General features: G+C 36.0%; 1 protein-coding gene across 1 annotated transcript in view; it reads right to left on the bottom strand.

Moving 5' to 3' along the window:
- EIF4E (eukaryotic translation initiation factor 4E) overlaps positions 1 to 21,320 on the bottom strand; it is a 44,222-nt gene that overhangs the window by 6,430 nt on the left and 16,472 nt on the right. Inside the window, exons 2-3 of the mRNA XM_044224433.1 lie at positions 12,287 to 12,393; positions 1,706 to 1,801 (exon numbers count right to left, since the gene is read on the bottom strand). Coding sequence (XP_044080368.1) covers positions 1,706 to 1,801; positions 12,287 to 12,393 — 203 coding nt within the window. The remainder of the gene's footprint in view (positions 1 to 1,705; positions 1,802 to 12,286; positions 12,394 to 21,320) is intronic.

The raw sequence follows: 21,320 nt of genomic DNA, 5'->3' as shown, positions 1-21,320 counted from the left end.
ATTACATACAAATCCAATTTGGGGGAAGGTAGCCCAAGGCTGAATAAGATATGCACAGTTACTCATCGGTCACTCTTCCAAACTACATTATCATTGGCAGCTTCCACTAGGCAAAAGAGAAGAGGCCTGGATAGTAACAGTAACTATAGAATTAGCACCACCACTTTATGAAATTATTGGAGAGGGTGGAAATGCCTTCTTCAATGGCACTCAAGGTAGAAATGCCCAATGCTTCTTTATGCCTTCTCCTTTCTCCTTCACTGTGCTCTAAAGTCTATTAAGTTTATAGTAATGAGTATTTGTAGTGACACATTTAAACAGAATCAGAGCACTACAGATGAGACTGGATAAGTCCCAAAGGGCTCAACAGTTGTTTAACACTAAATCTGCCAGGAAAAAAAAGTGAGAAATTAAGTGCTTAGGTATTTACAGAAAGCTAAAGAATTCCTTCATATGTCTAAGTGTGAAAGTCTACTATGCAATGACACTGCTTACACAAAACTAAAGTATGGGGCCATGCTGTAATTACAGGCTCACTTAGAAACCCAATTATGTAAACCAGTGAAAAGCCTAACAAACCAGATAAATGCAGATCTGGTTCAGAGAGGGGGAAATGGTTCCCAAGACTCTTGTTCTTCCTCTTCCATAGGAGACTGAAGACTTTTTAGAGGACTCAAATAAATACAATCAAAGAAGAAAATCACTTGATGTTTTGATGGAAGGGCAAAACACAGTAACCCTAGTTTAATTAGACAACTAAACCTATGAATTACTGGGGATTTGAATACAATTCCATTACTTCAAAAAAAGATAATGATTTCAATATAAAGTGACCACTCAAAGTACAGAGCTCAAAATTTAAGAGTTATCTCAAATTATTCTACGCTTTTCCCCCCAGTGATTCAAATGCACATTTAATGCCTATTATGGGCAAAGCACTGCAAAGATACAGAAGAATACTGTTTCTGCCCTGGAAGAAGTATACATATATGAATATTCTGACAATCTGTTCTTTTTTGTGGGCAAAATATACTCAGGGGTTTTGTTAATTCATAAGAGTTATATCACTGATTCAACATATATAGGATCCAAAAAAATACTAGATGTACAAATTAGAATTTTTAGATAAGTTTACACCTCTTAAAAATGTTTTAAAAGTTTTAACTTTGAAATGAAAATCATTTTTCAAATAAATTACATCCTAAATTCATTTGTTTTTCGAGAATCAATAAAACAAAACTTCTTCAAAAGACTTTACAAATTTTAAATTTTACTTTACCTAAATTTTACTTGGACAAACCTTTCAGCCTTTGAAAAATCTCAGAATCCGTATCACAGAAAATCCTAGGTGTTACACCAAAAAAAATTTGCAAAAAGGGAACCTAACAAAGCTCCTGAGTATGGGGCAAATGTATCTAGGCAACCAAGAAAGGGGACAGGTTCCAACATATTGTCAAAAGTTCTAGAAGCAACAAAGGACTCTCAAGGGAAGGATCTCTTAGGACAAGAATATAGAATATACACAGGGCTAAAGGCTGACAAGACTAAAGCTTTCCAATTCAAACAGTTCTGAGGAGATGGACAAACAAAAAGGTAGGTCTACAGATGAACATCTATTGTTTACTTTATCCTCCATTTTGGAAATGTGACTTAAAATGAAAAATTACACATTTAATAAAACAAACATCCTAAAATGGTTACTTACGCCCAAAAGTCTTCAACAGTATCAAACTTAGAGATCAGCCGAAGGTTTGCTTGCCAAGTTTTGCTTTTATCATTTTTAAAAAACCAGAGTGCCCATCTAAAAGTAAAAAGTCAGCGTCAAACATGGTAGTTTTTACATTCACATTCCTAGCCGCATTCTTCACAACAGCCAAAGGAAGGAAGCAGCCCAACTGTCCACTAACAGATGAGTAGATAAATAAAATCTGGTTTAAATATACAGTAGAATATGTGTCAGACTTAAAAACAAAGTCTGAGTATGAACCTTAAGGACATTACATTAAGTGAAATAAGCCAATCACGAAAAGACAAACAGTATGAATCTACTTGTATGAAGTATTTAAAGTAATCAAATTCAAAGAGAGAAGGTAAAATGGCAGGGGCTAGAAGGAAACGGAATGGACAACTGCTTAAGGGATACAGAGTTTTAGTTTTGCAAAATGAAAAAGAGTTCTGGAGACTGGATGCACAACAGCATGGATGTACTCAATGCAACTGAACCATACACTTAAAAATGGCTAAGATGGTAAATTCTGTTATGGTGTATTTTACCACAATTAAAAATTTATTTTAATTTTTAAATGGTAGATAGTATTATAGTAGCAAATAATGAGTAGTTTTCGCTCTTTCATTTAGAAAGTATGTATTCTGGGCACCTGGGTGGCTCAGTTGTTCCACATCTGCCTGCGGCTCTGGTCATGGTCCCAGGGTCCTGGGTCAGGCCCTGCATGGGGCTCCCTGCTCGGCGGGAGATCTGCTTCTCCCTCACTCTCTCCCCCTGCTTGTGTTCCCTCTCCCTGTGTGTCTATTTCAGAGAGTATATTTCAGAGAGAGACACAAGGAGAGAGGGAACACAAGCAGAGGGAGAGGCTGAGGGAGAAGCAGGCCTCCCAGGACCCTGGGACCATGACCAGAGCGGAAGGCAGATGTGGAATGACAGAGCCACCCAGGCACCCCTAAAAAAGATCTTTAAAGGAAAATAAAAATAAGTATGTATTTTGTACCTACTTCCTAACAGATTCTCTGCCATACTTTAGAGACCCATTGGGTTCATCCATTAGAGTAATTCACAGAAATGTTAATAGACAATTACAGAGTGCCAACTGCTCTGACAGAGATAAAGAAGCAGTTACTTAAGAAAAACAGTAGAAGCACTGAAAAGTGCTGAAAAGAAAGTAGGGAGCAAGAAAGCTGAATTTTCAGAGAAATGAAAAGGTATTAGCCAAGAGTGGAAAATAAGAGACTCCTAAAAAAGGGGGGGAACTATGAAATGCAATTCTCTCTTTACACAAGCACACAAATGAGAAAATAACAAAATAAAAGGATTCACTGAGTAATGCTCTCACATGCTCTGAAATAATGTATACTAGTTTCTATATATCTGTATATAACTGTTAAAAAAAGTTTTATTATAATACCTGGAATACAAACTCATGTCACATCAAAGTTACACTTAAATAGCCCAAGATAACATCTTTAGTACAATTATCTGAATTACGATACCAAAGGTAACTCAAGAGGGAAATTTCATTATCTCACTGAGAATAAGGTTGTCTGAAGACAGGTTTCCAAGCACATTATATATACTTCACAACTCCATAATTAACGCTTGGATTATCTGACATAAAAATGAGATGCATTTCAACATCCGTTTGAAAATGTGAATTTGCCAAGCCGCTAAGGACAAAAAAGAAAAAAAGCAAAGGCACAGAAATTATTAAGGACACATGTAATAAGGTCAAGTACTGTATACTCTGGTTTTCCAAAATTAATTTAATCTTTTCTGAAAATATTCAAAATAGAACGACCATTTCATCTAGCAATTCCACTTCTGGGTATTTACTGAAGAAAATGAAAACACTAACTCAAAAAGATGTATGCATCACCCTCATGTTTATGCAGCATTATTTACATGTGGAAATCACCTCAGTACCCATCAATGAATGAATGGATGAAGAAAATGTTGTATGTACACAATAGAGTATTATTTGCCCACAAAAAAAGAGGAAGAAGTCTGTCATTTGAGACATTGGATGAACATGGAGGGCACATGTTAAGTAAGTCAAATAAAGAAAGACAAATACTGTTATGTTTTTCATTTATACGGGGAAATCTTAACAAAACAAAAAACTAAAAAAACCAAGGTCATAAACATAGAAAGAGTGGTGGCTGCCAGAGGTAGGGGTTGGGTAAAAAGAAGTAAAGAGGGCCAAAAGGTACAAAGTTCCAGTTATAAAATACATAAGTCATTAATGATATACAACATGGAGACTATGGTTAATGACAATGTATTATGTATATGAAAAGTAGATAAGAGAGTAAATCTTAAAAGTTCTCATTACAAGGAAAGAACCCTTTTTTTAAGTATGGTGACAGATATTATGTAAACTTTCTACAGTGATCATTTCACAATATAGTTACGATGGACATTGGGGAGGGTAGGTGCTATGGTGAGTGCTGTGAATTGTCTAAGACTGATGATTCACAGACCTGTACCCCTGAAACAAATAATACATTATATGCTAATACAAACAAAAACAAAAACAAAAAAACAACACAAATACTGAGTCATGTTTTACACCTGAAACTGTTATATGTGAATTATACCTCAATTAAAAATGATTAAAATTCTTTTTTTTTAACTGCATCCAGCGATTGGACATATAAAAATTTATCCTAACAAAATAATTAGATGATTAAATAAAAATGTTTGTACGAGAATGTTCTTCATGTTGGAAAATTTGGAAACATCTTAAGCACTTTCAACAAGGGATCATTTAAATCCAGTTATCAAAATGTGGTTTGCAAATGCTTAGGGGACTTCAGGACCCTTTCAGGGAACTCTGATACGGAAGAACTATTTTCATAACAATGCTAAGACATTATTTTATTTTTCCCTGTGTTGACATCTGTACTAATGGTACAAAAGCAATGGCGGACTAAATCTGCTGGTATCTTAGCAAGTTCCATACAATGGTATCAAATCGTACTAGCAGTCACTACACCCTTTACTTTCACCACCTCTGAGAGTAACAACGTCAGTTGCAATTAAGAACGCCACTGATGGGGCGCCTGGGTGGCTCAGTGGATTAAGCCGCTGCCTTCGGCTCAGGTCATGATCTCAGGGTCCAGGAATCGAGTCCCGCATCGGGCTCTCTGCTCAGCGCGGAGCCTGCTTCCCCCCCCCCCCTCTCTCTGCCTGCCTCTCTGCCTACTTGTGATCTCTGTCAAATAAATAAATAAAATCTTTAAAAAAAAAAAAAAAAAAAAAGAACGCCACTGATGAAACACAGTAATTGGTTTCATTGAATTTTTTTTTTGAATTTTAATCTAGCTACATCTTTTTCATATTCTGCAAAAAATCAAAATCAACAACAAAACATTTTCATATACCAAGGTGCAATCAATGCTTAAGGAACTGAATTGTAAACTAGCCACTTTTTTCATAGAACTCCATTTTAACCATGACTGATTGATAAACACAGTTATTTCTTGAAAATGAAGAGAGTGAGCTTCCAGGAGAAAATCAGAAGTCTGGAAAGACTGCATGTGCCACTGTGACAAACTTACCACAACTAAAACACATTTCTGATGAGTTTAGTAGTGATATTAATGAACGTTACTGTTTTCATACTGCATAAGAAGAACTATCAGTATCTAGAAGATCTGCATAACTCACTGAAGCAATGTTTTCCAAAGGACCCCTGGTGTTTCAAAATCATGCATGGGTAAAAGGTCCATGCCAAATGCAAGACAGGCCAATAGATATTAATGAAACAAAGAAGGAAAGATTCTTGGATAGGTTTTCAGATTGTACATTGCAGCTGAGCTATAAAAAAAGTATTATCAAAGGATAGTATCTATAATTAACTTACAAGGCTATTAAAAATCCTCCTTTTCCAACCATGTACTTGTATGAGGACATATACTCTTATACTTCCTATGAAACAACTTATCTCCTTCACAGACTGAATGCAGCTATACAAACTTCTGTTAAGACAGGCACTTAAAGAGATTTATAAAAATGCTATTCTTCCCACTATATTTTTCAGTATTTTTTCATAAAAAATATTTGTTAATGTGCAATGGATTTTCTAAATGAATATATAATTTTACATTTTCTCAGGTTTATTTTCTAATATACTAAAGGGAAATAGATAAAAATCTACATAACCAAAGCTCTGTGGGGTCCTCAATAAAAAGGTCTTGAGACCAAAAATTTTAAGAACTGCTGACTTAAATAAAATATACACCAATAAAATAGAACCATGCAGCTATTAAACAGAATAATTATGTGGATAAAGTTATTCCTAAGATGGACATGAAACCCAGAAGCCATGGAGGAGAGGTGCTACTGGACTACATAAAAACCAAAACCTGTTAAAAATAAAGAAAAGAAAAAAACTGTTTTAAAAAAACATAATTCCACAAACAATGTTAAGAGACAGATTATTTGGATAATTCATTTTCACCTTAATGTCCTACATGGGTAAGTCAGCAGCCCTAATTACAATGCCTGGAAATAAACTTTTTTTTTAAAAAAGATTAATTTATTTTGGAAAGACTGCTGGGGGGCGGGGAGGGGGGATCTCAAGCAGACTCCCTGCTGAGTGCAGAGCCCAATACCAGGGCTTGATCTCAAAACCCTGAAATCACCATCTGAGTCAAACTCAAAAGAGGGACATTTAACCAAGCCACCCAGGCACCCTGGAAATAAAACTTTAAAGAATACCCGCTTCCCGTACCTAGACAAAAGAACTGAGCAGACTGTCCACAGATAAAAACAAAAATGTTCCATATATATGACAAAGCTGTGCAACGTCAAAAGAAATGCAAATTTAGGGACACCTGGCTGGCTCGGTCGGTTAACCATCTGCCTTTGGCTCAGGTCATGATCCCAGTCCTGGTATTGAGCTCCCCAGCCTGCTTCTCTCTCCCCCGCTCCTTATGTGCTCTCTCTCAGACAAAGAAATAAATAAAATCTTTTTTAAAATGCAAATTTAAAATGAGAATGCATTGTTTTTTTATAAATCAGACTAGGACCAACCAATTGCAAAGCTGTAGAAACCAAGAACTCACACTGCTAAGAGCCTAAGCTGATAAAGGAGGATAATTTGGCAATTATCTATTTAGGCTGTTAAAGCATAGTCTTTCACCTAAGAAATCTGAAATCTTGGGCCTCCTGGGTGGCTCAGTCAGTTAGGCATCTGCCTTTAGCTTGGGTCCTGATCTAAGGGTCCTCAAATCAAGCCCCACATCAAGGCTCCCTCCTCAGCTGGGAACCTACTTCTCCCTCTCCCTCTGCTCTTCCCCACCGCTCTCTCAAGTAAATAAAATCTTTTTTTAAAAATCTGAAATTTTAGCTAATAAATATATTCCCACAAGTACACAAAAAACATACAGGAATGCATATACTACAACAGTGTAAAGAGGAAACAGAAAAACTCTAAATACCCATTAATATTAAGCCTGATAAAATACGTGACTATTTATTTATCACAAAGTTTAAAATAACAGGGCAAAATCTGCACAAACAAAAATGTTAACAGTATTGTCACCTGTATAAAGAAAAAAACAGATAGACCTACACACTGAAAAGCTCTGGAAGACTACAAACCAAAATTAACACTGACTACTCCAGGGAGTGAAGAAAAGTAAAATGGAAAAGAGAGTATCTAAGGAAAACAGAGAACTTTTACTTAACATACTTGTACCCTGATAATTTACTCTTATAATTATTATACATTTTTAATAATGCATAATTATGCAATATTTACAAAAAGTAAATAATGAGGAAACTACGAAGATCTGAACATAAAACATCTTGGAATATTTTTCCAAATGATAATATTTTACACAATGATATTATTACTGAAGTAGAATTCATAGAAAAATTGAAATCCTCAGAGACTTCATTTAGGGTTAATCAGTTTATCTACTAATGACATTTTTCAAGCTCTTCTCAAATTTTATTCAAGCTGTGAGGGATATATGCTTTGATTACCTCTCCCAGCAATACCAAAAACTAGCTTCAAAGACAAAAGGCATACAGAGTCAGCTTTTTGTAAGACAACACTAAAAATATGAAAACAAAGCACACAAAAAAACCAAAACAGGGGTGCCTCAGTGGCTCAGTCGATTGAGCTTCCAACTTTTAGTGGGGAGTCTGCTTGAGATTCTCTCCCTCTGCCCCTTCCCCTGCTTGTACATGCATTCACCATCTGCCTCTCTCTCTAAAATGAATAAATATTTAAAAAAATTTTTAAAAATACCTTCCTTAAGGGTTTTGGTGCAACTTTTATGTTGAATTATATGAAATTGCCACTAATCAATTGTTCAACTTTGGTACAATGCTTTCCCCTGAGGAAGGATTTTTACCCTTTATGGACTATTTGATTTTTGATGGCTCACTCATTTGCTGACAATCCCCACTTACAAACAATGAATTTCTTCCTCACTACAGGATATACTGAAACAGGTATCTTATGAAAAAACTACCTAAAACATGTTTGGACTTTATTTCAATAAGTCTACCATGATAATGAAGAAATGATGAAAAAAAAATTCAGGCCATAAAGGGAAAATGTATTGTTTGGGTAAGTGAAACTATAGGTATATCTCAGAGATACTGCAGATGCGGTTCTAAACCACCACACTAAAGTAAGTATTAGAATAAAGGAAGTCAGACAACTGAAGTTTTTTGGATTCCAGATGCACATGAAAGTTATGTTTACACTATACCATATTCTAGTAAGGGTGCAATATCATTGTCTAAAAAACCTAATGAATATACCTTAATTTAAAAATACTTTGTTGTAGAGGCACCTGGGTGGCTCAGTTGGTTAGGCAACTGCCTTTGGCTCAGGTCATGATCCTGGAGTCCGGGGATCGAGTCCCACATCAGGGTCCCTACTCAGCAGGGAATCTGCTTCTCCCTCTGACCCTCCACTTCTCGTACTTTCTCTCTCTCTCTCTCTCAAATAAAAAAATAAAATCTTAAAAGAAATACTTTATTGCTAAAAACCATCATCCAAGCTTTTAGTGAGTCAAAATCCTAGAAGGTCCTATTTTGATGATGCTGGCTGCTGACTGATCAGGGGGTGGTTACTGAAGGATGGGGTAGCTGTGGTAAGACAAACAATGAAGTCTCCCATATTAATGGACTCTTCCTTTCACAAACGATTTATCTGCAACACGCAATGTTGTTTGGATACTTTTATCTGCAGAGCTTCTTTTGAATTGGAGTCAGTCCTCTTAAACTGCTGCTGCTGCTTTATCAACTAAGTTTATGTAATATTCTAAATCCTTTGTTGTTATTTCAACAATCTTCACAGGATCTTCACCAGGAGTAGGTTCCATCTCAAGAAAACATCTTTGCTCATCTATAACAAGCAACTCCTCATCTATTCAAGTATTATGATGAGTTGTAGCAATGCAGTCCTAATCTTCAGGCTCCACTTCTAATTCTACTTCTTTGCTATTTCTACTACATCTGCAGTTACTTCCTCCACCAAAGTCTTAAAGCCCTCAAAATCAACCAGGAAGACTGGAATCAACTTCTTCCAAACATCATTCATGTTGATATTCTGACCTCTACATATGGAATCATGAATGTTCTTACCAGCATTTTAGAATGGTTGAATCCTTTCCAGAAGGTTTTCAGTGTACTTTATCCAGATCAATCAGACGAACCCCTATCTATATGGCAGCTACAGTTTTACAAAATGCATTTCTTAAACAGTAAGACTTCAAAGTCAGAATTACTCCTTTATTCAGATGTTGTATACACTGCCAAAGAGATATATTAGCAGGCATGAAAACAACATGCATCTTGTATATCAGAACTCTTGGGTGACCAAGTACATTGTTCTAGGAGCATTAGTATTTTGAAAGGAATTTTTCTGCTCTGAGCAGGTTTGAACAGTGGGCTTAAAATATTCAGCAAACTGCTTTGTAAAACACAAGTGCTGTTACTCAGACTTTACTGATTCATTTACAAAGCACTGTTAAGAGTAGATCTGGTACAATTCTTTTAGGTATTTACGGGATGGTAAATAAGCACTGGCTTCAACCTAAAGTCACTGGCTATATTAGACCCTAATAGGAGTCAGCCTGTCCTTGGAAGCTAGGTACTGACTTCTTCTTTCTAGCTATGCAAGTCCATCCACGTGACATCTTCCACTAGAACGCTTTGTCATTTACACTGAAAACCTGTTATTTAGTGTAGCCAGCTTCATAACAATCTTAGCTAGATCTTCTGGATAACCTGGAGCAGCGTCTACATCAGCTCTTGCATTTTTATGTTAGAAAGACAGCTTCTTTTCTTAAGCCTCAGGGACCAAACCTGTGTTAGCTTTAAACTTTTATTCTGCAGATTCCTCCACTCTCTCAGCCTTCACAGAATTGAAGAGCATTAGGACCTTTCTCTAGATTAGGTTTTGGCTTAAGGGAATATTGTGGATGGTCTGATCTTCTATCCAGACCACTTAAACTTTCTCCCTATCAGCACTAGGGGTGTTTCTTTTTCTTATTCATGTGCTCACTGGAGTAGCACTTTTAATATCCTTCAAGAACTTTTCCTTTGTATTCCTAAGTTGGCTGTTTAGTGCAAGAGACTTAGTTTTTGGCCCATCTCAGCTTTCAACACGCTTCCTTGCTAAGATTAATCGCTTCTAGCTTTTGATTTAAAGTGAGATGTATAGGACTCTTCCTTTCACTTGAGTATTTACAGGCTACTATAGGGTTATTGCTTGGCCTAATTTCAATATTGTTCTGTCTCAGGGAAAAGGGAGACCCAAGGAGAGGCAAAGAGATGGGGAACAACTAATGAGTAAAGCAATTAGAACACACAGTATTTATTAAGTATGTCATCTCATATGGGCACAGTTCATGATGCCCCAAAATGATTACAGTAATTACATCAAAGATCATTGATTTCAGATCACCATAACAAACACCATGAAAAAGTTTGAGACAGATTCTAAGACTTGCCCAAATGTGACAGAGAGACACAAAATGAACAAATGCTACTGGAAAAATGGCACCAACTTGCTCAAAGTAGGGTCACCACAAAACTTCAATTTGTAAAAAATGAAGTTTCGGGCGCCTGGGTGGCTCAGTGGGTTAAGCCTCTGCCTTCGGCTCAGGTCATGATCTCAGGATCCTGGGATCAAGGCCTGCATCCGGCTCTCTGCTCAGCAGGGAGCCTGCTTCCACCTCTCTCTCTGCCTGCCTCTTTGCCTACTTGTGATCTCTCTCTCTCTCTCTCTGTCAAATAAATAAATAAAATCTTAAAAAAAAAAGGTTTCTGCAAAATGCAATAACACAAGGGATGCCTGTGAAACATATATAGGATTATGGGATTTTTAGAGTAGATAGGGTTATAAAGTCTTGGGGTAAGGGAATGAATGGAATTGAAATATTTATATATCCTCAAATAAATTCTAATTTACTTCCCTCCAAATTCTTAAAATATTTCTGCGTTGCCCTTTTCTTTCCACCATCAGCTCTCAGAGCATTCATGTTACTTTTCATCACATAAACCATAAACACACAAACATACTGGGAAGGGGTGGGGTAGAACTGGAAAAATATATAATGAGCTACTACTTGACTATGAAACTTAACTCATCCTTTTTTTTTTAAAAGGAGGCTCCACTCTCAACATGGAGCTTGAACTCACAACCCCTGAGATCAAGAATTGCATGCTCTACAAGTGAGCCACCTAGGTGTCCTGAAACTTAATTCATCCTAACCTCTCCTAATTTGTCTTAAAAAGAAACCAACCAACCTCTAGACTCCACATCCCCCAGCTTTTTCTCCTTCACAGGTCGACTTCAAGTTGCTTATTCTTGCTCTATAATACATTCATATTCACTATACCAACTACTTCAAGCTTTTTCCATCATCTACATTCTACTAAACTTTCTTCTACATTAGCAAGGACTTTGTACATGCATTCACCATCTGCCTCTCTCTCTAAAATGAATAAATATTTAAAAAATATTTAAAAAAATTTTTAAAAATACCTTCCTTAAGGGTTTTGGTGCAACTTTTATGTTGAATTATATGAAATTGCCACTAATCAATTGTTCAAATTGTTTAATCCAATGGATATTTGACCTTTTTATGTAACATATGCTATTGACCACCTATCCTTGAAACAAACCATTTTCTTTGTTTCCCTGACTGCCACTCTGTCCTAGTTTACACAGTTTATGTCTAAACCTTTCATAGGCATTATCCCTCCAAAAAATCCGTTATAAGCTGGTATCCAAACCTCTCTGTCTTGAGTCAAGTTCACTTCAAAGAGAATTCATTTGCTATAGTTTCACTTACCACCAATTACTGATAAGACTTTACACCCAATGTCTCAACCAGTTCTCTTTTCTGCGCTCAAGACTCGCACATAAAACTGCTTGCTAAAAACAGGTTATCCAAGTGAAAATGGAATCCTCAGCCTAATATAACTAAAACTAGTCTCACCTAATTGTTCCCCAAACCTGTCCTATTTTACCATTCTCCTCATTGTCTCAATCAAAAGAACATGTGTCAGAAGGCTTACCTGTTCTGTAAAGGATGTTTAATATAGTGTTCTGGGTTAGCAACCTCCTGATTAGATTCTGTTTTCTCTTCTTCTGTAGGCGGGGGATTAGGAGTAGGGGTGGTTTCCTAATGGAAAATAATGAAATATTATTTTAAATTTCTTAACATAACTATGATAGCAATACTCTAAACAAATACTGCCAATATTCTTTAAGAATTATAAAAGCATTTCATAGAATAGGCCACAAACAAACGCTGAGAAAACCACCAGATTCTCCATTCTAGCATCTCTTCACTAAGAGTAAAAGGCTTCCCAATAAAAACACAGTAACAATACTATATACAGTTATCTGACACTTAGAAATTTTGGTATCAGAAAGATTGTTAGACACCATGCAACAAAGTTAAGGAATTAGCTGTCTTTCCTAACATACCACTAAAGTACTATGTAGGGTTTGGAGGGTGGGGGAAGTGTGCCTAAAGTTTGGGGAGTATAATATGACAAAAGAAAGCTTATAAACTGATGAAGCCAATATTGCACAGGCTCTTCCTTCTTGTCACACTATTTATTATATGTTAACTTAGAAGTTCAGCAACTTCTATCACTTTCAAAGGCCCCAGGCAAAAAAGCTTGATGTTGGCTTGATCCTAAATCTCCTTCTAGGTTAGACATAATATTGTCATCTACAAATGTCAGGAAAAAGGATGCCTGGGTGGCTCAGTCACTTAAGTCTCTGCCTTTGGCTCATGTCATGATCCCAGGGTTCTGGGATGGATCCCTGCTTCTCCCTCTGCCTGCCAGACCCCTTGCTTGTCCTTTCTCTTTCTCTGTCAAAAAAATAAACTCTTAAAAAAAAAAAAAAAAATCCTTAAAAACTCTCAGAAAAAAAAGGAGCTTGGGGATAATCTGTGTTCTCCAGACTGCTCCATGTAGCTCTTCACCTAATTATAAACTACTGTCAACACAGCTGGATACCACGGAAAGGCACCAGAAGCTAAAAACTGATTTTTTTCAAAAAGGGCACCACAAAAAGAGTCTAGGGATCATATTTCAACTGAACTAGCAAAACAACAAAGATCTATTTTCACATTAACAGGATTGTGCAAGTCAGGGATGGAGGATCTATAAGACAGGTGTTAAGTATTCATTTTACAAAATACATTTTCCTTAATAACATGACATATCTAGGAGCTAATTTCTACTAGCCTATGAAGTCGCTTATAATAGAGGCTATGCCTTGATTTTGCTCACAACTGTAATGCCAATGAGCACAGCAGGAACTTAGTGGCTTGATTATGTAAGAAATAAAATAAATGTAAACGTTTAAAAGCAATTAAGACCCCAAAATTAATAGTCAATGCCCTAAAATCACCATTTTTACCAGGATTTTTCTATCACAATTTACATCTGCATATAATTACAAAATGCCATTCCTTAACCCACCAGCTTAAAATTAATAATTTCCAGACAGAGGCAGTCTCAATGGGTCAAGAAACAGGCAACAGTTACAGACTAAGTGGGCTTAGAGAGATAGGGTAGTAGAGAAAAATGGGCTAGAGAGATGTTAAGCCTTACCAATCTATGTAAAAGTCCCTCAGAGATCCTTGGCTAGTTCCTAAGCTGTGATGTTCAGAGTACAGCTCTGGGTAGTCTAGCAGAGAAAGCTCAGCCAAGACTTCAGGGGCTGAATACCATTAGCAAGACTGGGTTCACACCTGAAAGCTGAGTGAAAATCCTGGGTTTTCACTGGGTTCACACCTGAAAGTTGAGTGAAAATCCTCAGCTTTCAGATGAAATCCTAAAAAGGAAATCAGGTGAAATACATCTGTCTAACAAATCCTAAAACCAATCTTTGACAGAATCAAGGTAATCTATCTACAAATTAAGTACCTCCAAGAACCAAACTCTACATTCTTCCGAAGAGAACATAATTCTATGTCTCTATGAATGCTATTTACAATATCCTATCCAACAATCAAACATTACTAGACATGCAAAGAATTTTTTTTAAAGATTTTATTTATTTATGGGGCATCTGGGTGGCTCAGTTGGTTAAATGTCTGTCTTTAGCTCAGGTCACGATCCCAGGATCCTGGGATTGAGCCCTGCATTGGGCTCCTTGCTCAGCAGGGAGACTGCTGCTTCTGCTCGCTCTCTCTGCCTGCCGCTCCCTGTTTGAGTTGTATCTTACTCTTTGCTTTCTTTCGAATAAATAAATAAATAAGTCTTAAGATATGTTATATATTCTTATATATTCAGAGAGAGAGAGAGAGAGTATAAGCAGGTGGGAGCAGCAGAGGGAGAGGGAGAAGCAGGCTCCATTCAGGGCTCTGAGACTGTGATCTGATATGAAGGCAGATGCTTAATTAACTGTTCACCCACACGCCCCTGAAAAGAATTTTTTTAAAGTCATTAATGATCAAGAGATTAATCTGTCCACAGAAAGACATCGAGACCTGAAAACAGCAAACAAAGACATAATAACTAAGATTACTCTAGTAAAATAGGAGAAAAGATGGGGAAAAGATGAAAAAAAAATGTGGAGTTTTTGAAAAGATCATGGAAATCTATTTTTAAAGAGAACCAAATAAACATTATGGAAATGCCAAGTACAATGTCTGAAATTAAGACTTCCCTGAATGGGGGGCACCAGGGTGGCAAGGTCGGTTAGGCATCCGACTCTTCTTTTTAGCTCAGGTCATAATCTCAGGGTCATGAAAGTGAGCCCCACATGGGGCTCCACACTCAGCAAGGAATCTGCCTGAGATTCTCACTCCCTCTGCTCTCCCCCTGCTTAAGCTCTCTAGCTCTCAAATAAATAAATAAATAAAACTTAAAGAGTTCACTGAATGATTAACAACAAATTCAACTCTGCAGAATGTGAGATTGGTGAACTTAAACATAGGTCAACAGAAGATACTCAAATACAGACAGAGAGAAAAATAGATGGTAAACACTGTGGAAAATGGTTAAAAAGTTCAAGGACAAGATGAGAGAATCGAAAGAAGCAATATACAAACAATGACCAAAATTTACCAAATCTCACCAGAAACGCAAGTCACAGATTCAAAAAGCTCAAGGAACTCCAAGCAGTAAAATACACAGAAAATTATACCTAAGCATATCAAATTCAAACTACTGAAAACTTAAAGAAGTCAAATTATAAGTAATTAGGAAAGAGGACATAGACACACAAACACACACACCCCTTTCATAAGAATAAGATTAACAGCTAGCTTCCCAAAGAAACTATGGAAGCCACTAAGACAACAGAATGACATCTCTACACTGAAAAAAAAATTGTTAACCTAGAATTCAGTGCCTAGGAAAAACATCCTTCAGAACTGGATAAATACACAGATGCATGCAGAAACAACCCCCTCTTCCTCAACACATACATACAGATCCAAAATAAAGAGGAACAAACACCAAAGGAAAAGTCTTCAGGCTTTCCTACCTACTCCCAGGTAGGAACATGAAAATGTAAAAAAGAATGAAAATCACTGGAAAATGTAAATGGATAGATCAATTTGTCAAAGACTATGAACAGTTTAGAAGAACAATAATAATGATATCTCATGGAGTTTAAAATAGTAATGATGGTTCTATTAAAGAACTGGGTATATATAAATTTGTAAGGCTGGCTGTACAGCTTATTCTTCCTTCAGAAGTTAATCTTATTTATCTACATTAAGAGACTAGTAAAATGTACTCCTAAGTTCAAAATCCTCAATACAAACCATACTTTCACAATGTTTCCTTAAACAGTTTATGTCAGCAGCACATAAAAACAATGAATTAATTTCAGTATGAATAATTACAAGTTTTATGAGATCCAAAATGTCACCTGCTAAACTTAGTATTTTCCTTCCTTTTTGGTTACTTAAATCTTTTCACAATGAGGAGAATGATCAAAGACTTAGATGGCATTAAAAATTTCTGGACACATAGGAACTAAAAGCAGGTAATAACTCAGGAAAAAGTATATTAAGTTCCTAGAATTTAAGTTTCTTTCAAATTTAAAGTCCTACCTTAACTGATGTTTCATTCTTTACATTAAGAATCTATAATTTTGGGGGCGCCTGGGTGGCTCAGTGGGTTAAAGCCTCTGCCTTCGGCTCAGGGCATGATCCCAGGGTCCTGGGATGGAGCCCCGCATGGGGCTCTCTGCTCCATGGAGAGCCTGCTTCCTCCTGTCTCTCTGCCTGCCTCTCTGCCTACTTGTCATCTCTATCAAATAAATAAATAAAATCTTTTTTTAAAAAAAAAGAATCTATAACTTTGAATTTTTCTTATAACTAAAATTAAAATAAGTACTCAATTTTAAATAAATGTATGTGATTGTATAAAAATGTAAAAATCTTTCAGCCTCCACTTTTAATATTACACAAATATGCTAAATACTAATTTAAGACAGATACTCTAAAGACAAATACTGTTAAGACAAATACTCTAAAACACCCCCCCCAAAATTATTAAACACAATCATCTTTCAGTATTTAAAACTTTTAAGATTTTCTTTATTTGACAGAAACAGAGCAAGAGAACATAAGCAGGGAAGACAGCAGAGGGGGAGAAAGAGGCTCTCTGCTGAGCAAGGAGCCAGACTGGAGGCTCAGACGACTTGAGCCCAGGGCAGATGCTTAACCTACTGAGGCACTCAGGCACCCATCTCCCTTTTATTTAGAGATTTTAAGTAGTGGACTGACGTTTCTTTTATTTAGCCTTTTAAGTTACCATCTGCAGTTTTAATAGTTTCATGTTCAAATTTTTTTTTAAAGATTTTATTTATTTGAGATAGAGTGCACGCACAGTGGAAGGGAGGGGCAAAGGGGGAGAGAGTCTTAAGCAGAGCTTAATCTCATGACCCCAAAATCATGACCTGAGCAAAAACCAAGAGCTGGATGCTCAACTGACTGCACCACCCAGGCGCCCCTCATGTTCAAATTTTTAACTTAAGAATTTTTCAAACTCTTTTAATAAAGCAACAATGGTTTTAATAGCCAATTATTTCCAAGACAAAATGAAAATACTCTTTAACACAGCACAAACCAAATCTAATAAAAGTCAGAAATCACTTCATGATGGAATTTACTTACAAAAACATTAATATTAAAAACCACATATGAAAAGGCACATTAAAATAAAAAGAAAAGTCATATTTTTTGGCATACATTTTCTTATTTAGGCCGTATTTTGTTATGACCATCTTACTTGTCTCATCAATTCATTCTTAATCAGCAGAAATTTAAACCAAAATCTAAACCAAAAATTTATCAACCATTCACTTTTAAGTTTCTTGCAACTATACTGTAAATTATTGTGAAGAAATTAAAAAAAAAAAGACATGCTTCTCTGTTAATTTCTTTCAACTTATTATTTTATTGTTCTAAGACCTCTCAACTTTGATTCAAATAATCAGGATGCTTTTAAAAAAAAAACTTAGACAAAACAAAAGAAAAAATATAATCAGTGTAGGGGGTTATTTAAGACTTCCAGGCTAATTCTGTGACAGTAGTTCTCTATGGGGAAAGTCCAATTCCTACATAAACTTCTGAATCTACAGCAACATACACAATGAAAAATGATGTGAAGAATGAAGGTCATCCTGAATTAAATCCTTTGATTTAAAAATGATTTATAATGATGAACATATGCCAAATTAGAAAAAAACAAATAACTTATTTTTTAATAACTGGAACAAAAATTCTTTCAGTTCACTCATCAGTTAAGCATAAGCCTCTAACCATAACAAATCTCCAAATTACTCACTTTTTGTTCTAATTTATTAAGTACTTCTAATATAAATTGAATTTGAAAATAAATTATCTTGGAATTTTTATCTCCTCTTAGAATTTAGAAAGCTATCGGAGACTTAGGATTACTAAAAAATAGGTACAGTTAATTTCTAACACTAACTTCATAAAATTCTCCCTGGATATCTGTAACAACTGATTCAGTTACTTATTTTTAAATATGTAATATCATCAAAGGAGCAAGTAAAGCAAATAAGATTATGATCTGTATAAGAACTAAAAAATGTGTTCCGTAACTTGTCATTTTTATGGTTGCTTTGTATACAGAGCAGACAATAAAAGTTCTAAATTTACATTCAATTTAAAAACAATTCTTTACTTCCACCACATCCTCTACCTTCGCTCTAAGATCCTCTGTAAGCAAATTTTATTGAGAATTACATCTTAAATATCCATGCTTTACCAATATTCATAAATTTAAAATTATGCAAATAAAACAAAAAAGGCTAATTTAACTCTCAGAGTAATCAAATGCATTTTTTCTTTCCAAGTTTTTTTTTTAAAGTCGAGTTAACATACAGTGTAATATTAGTTTCAGGTATAGAATTTAGTGATTCAACACTCACATACAACCCCTGGTGCTCATCACAACAAGTGGCCTCCTTAATCCCTATCACCTATTTAACCCATCCTCCCACCCACCTTCCCTCCAGTAACCCTCAGTTTGTCTATAGTTAACATTCTGTTTCTTGGTCTGTCTCTTTTATTTAACCCCTGTGTTCATTTGTTTTGTTTCTTAAATTTCCCATATGAGTGAAATCATATGGCATTTGTCCTTATCTGAGTGACTTAGCTTAGAATAATACTCTTTAGCTCCCTCCATGTCATTGCAAATGGCAAGATTTAATTCTTTTTGATGGCTGAATAATATTCGTGTGTGTGGTTGTGTGTGTGTTTGTGTGTGCGCGCACACACATCTTCTTTATCCATTTATCAACTGACATACACTTGGGCTCTTTCCATAATTTCGCTATTGCTGATAATGCTGCTATAAACGTTGGGGTGCATGTATCCCTTTGACTCAGTATTTTTGTATCCTCTGGGTAAATACCTAGCAGTTTAATTGCTGGATCATGGGACATTTCTATTTTTAACTTTTTGAGGAACCTCCATACTGTTTTCCAGAGTTGCTGCACCAGTTTGCATTCCCACCAACAGTGCAAGAGGGTTCCCCTTTCTCCACATCCTCACCAACACCTGCTGTTTCTTGTGTTAATTTTGGTCTAAGTTATCAAATACATTTTTAACCTAAAAGACAAACTATACTTGAAAAACTCTTGTATAACCTATTTCAGGTGGGTAGAATGGAGAGCACAAAGCTATTAGATGGTACAGGGTTTAACTAGAAGATGGTAAGGAACCAATGAGACTGAAATAGAGGGCTCATGAAACCAAAGGACAGACTAGAACAGTGGGGCTGAAGGGAGACTGAAAAGCCTCAACGGTCAAGTTAACCTTTCATCTTGTGAGCAATGGAAGCCATTCACTGACAGATCAAAGTGATTACATACTGATGACAAGTATGGGAATAGAAAAGCCAACCAGTTTAAGTGCAAAATATTAAGCATGGTTTTAGATCATAGTTTATGAGATTCAAATAAAAATGCAGTCTTATAATTTAGTGGTCCCAGAGTTCAGTAACTGTCATAACAAGAGAAGTTGAAAAAAAGTAGAGCAAGAGTAGGGCAAGTTTAACAATCAGCTGCAAAGAATCTCAGGAAGCTTCTAATTGTTGTTACATCTCAGAATGTAGTAACATTCTGTGAAAACTAGCACATGTACCAAACACAATATTAAGTGTGTTGGACAATCCTAATAAAGCTTAACATAGTGGCTCAGTCCTTAAGCATCTGCCTTCAGTTCTGGTCATGATCCCAGGACCCTGGGATGGAGCCCCACAATGGGCTCCCTACTCTGCCAGAAGCCTGCTTCTCCCTCTCCCACACTTCCCTGCCATGTTCCTCTCTTGCATGAACGAGTTCTCTCTCAATCTCTCTCTGTCAAATAAATAAATAATTCTTTAATAAAAAAATTAAAGCTAAATACTTCCCAGATATAGTATCATTTCTCTAATCTGACAAGTTTAGATTCTTGCTTCTAGCCATGTTCAAATCTACAGAGCTTTAATTCCAAAACCACAGTATGCTTTTCCATGGTTATAAACACTCACAATTTTTCATTAACTCTCAATTCAAAACACACTTACAAACTATCTTTCCTAGAAATAACAATAAGCCTTCCCCTCAGAAGACTCAATTAGTGTCTTCCCTTACTTCACTGAACAAATATTACTAAGAACTTCTACCATCCCCCCTCCACACACACAGCTTTAGGACATCATCTAAAATTTAATTTGAAGACAGTTCCCCTGGCACTAAAAAGAGTTAAAGCAGTAACTCAAAATGCAGTCCACAGATTTCTGCTGGTTATAGTCTACAACCAGGGTAGGTATGGAAATGGGAAGTAAGTACTTAGAAAACTTTACAACAATTTGACAGTATTTTTGTACCTGTCAAAACTAGTAACAGCAAACTCAGGCGTACATTTTTGCATTTTTCTTTATCCTATTTTTAGGATTTATAAAAACATTACACGAGCAATTGTTTAAAAACAAAAGGGGTGCCTGGATGGTTCAGTCGGTAGAGCATCTGACTCTTGATCTTGGGGCAGTAAATTCGAGTCTCACATTGGGTACACAGATTACTTAAAAAGTAAAGTCTTAATAAATAAATAAATAAATAAATAACTCCCTTTCTACCAGAGTATGAGAGACAATGGTTTAGATCACGTACTCTGTAGCCAGGCTACCCAGGTTGGAATCTCAGCTCTGCCATTCACAGTTGTGTAATTTCAGGCAAGTTCAACAGAGTACCAAATAATGGATAATATCCTATTTTCAGTAGCACTTCCTTATATATACCCCTTGCTTCACTGTTCTTTAGTTGACTTAGAAAAGATCATTTGTGGCCTTAAGAGAAATGTAAATGCTATTTTGGCAAAGAGAGTTGTAATTACCTCTACAAGTTACTCACCCAACATTTCAGTAAACTGAAAGCACTACATACATTAAGATGCAAAATAATGAGAAGAAGCAAATAAGAACAGAAAAGAATGGTGCATTGTGACTTTTAAAGTGGTAACACCCACTCTCACACTTCATCCAAACTATGAGTTTTTACTTGATAGTAATATTTGCCAAGCAGTTACTATCAAATAATATGCTACATATTTTTACA

This window comes from Neovison vison, chromosome 11 (genome assembly GCF_020171115.1).
Source record: "Neovison vison isolate M4711 chromosome 11, ASM_NN_V1, whole genome shotgun sequence".
Lineage (NCBI taxonomy): Eukaryota > Metazoa > Chordata > Mammalia > Carnivora > Mustelidae > Neogale > Neogale vison.
This window is presented reverse-complemented; position numbering and strand designations above follow the sequence as displayed.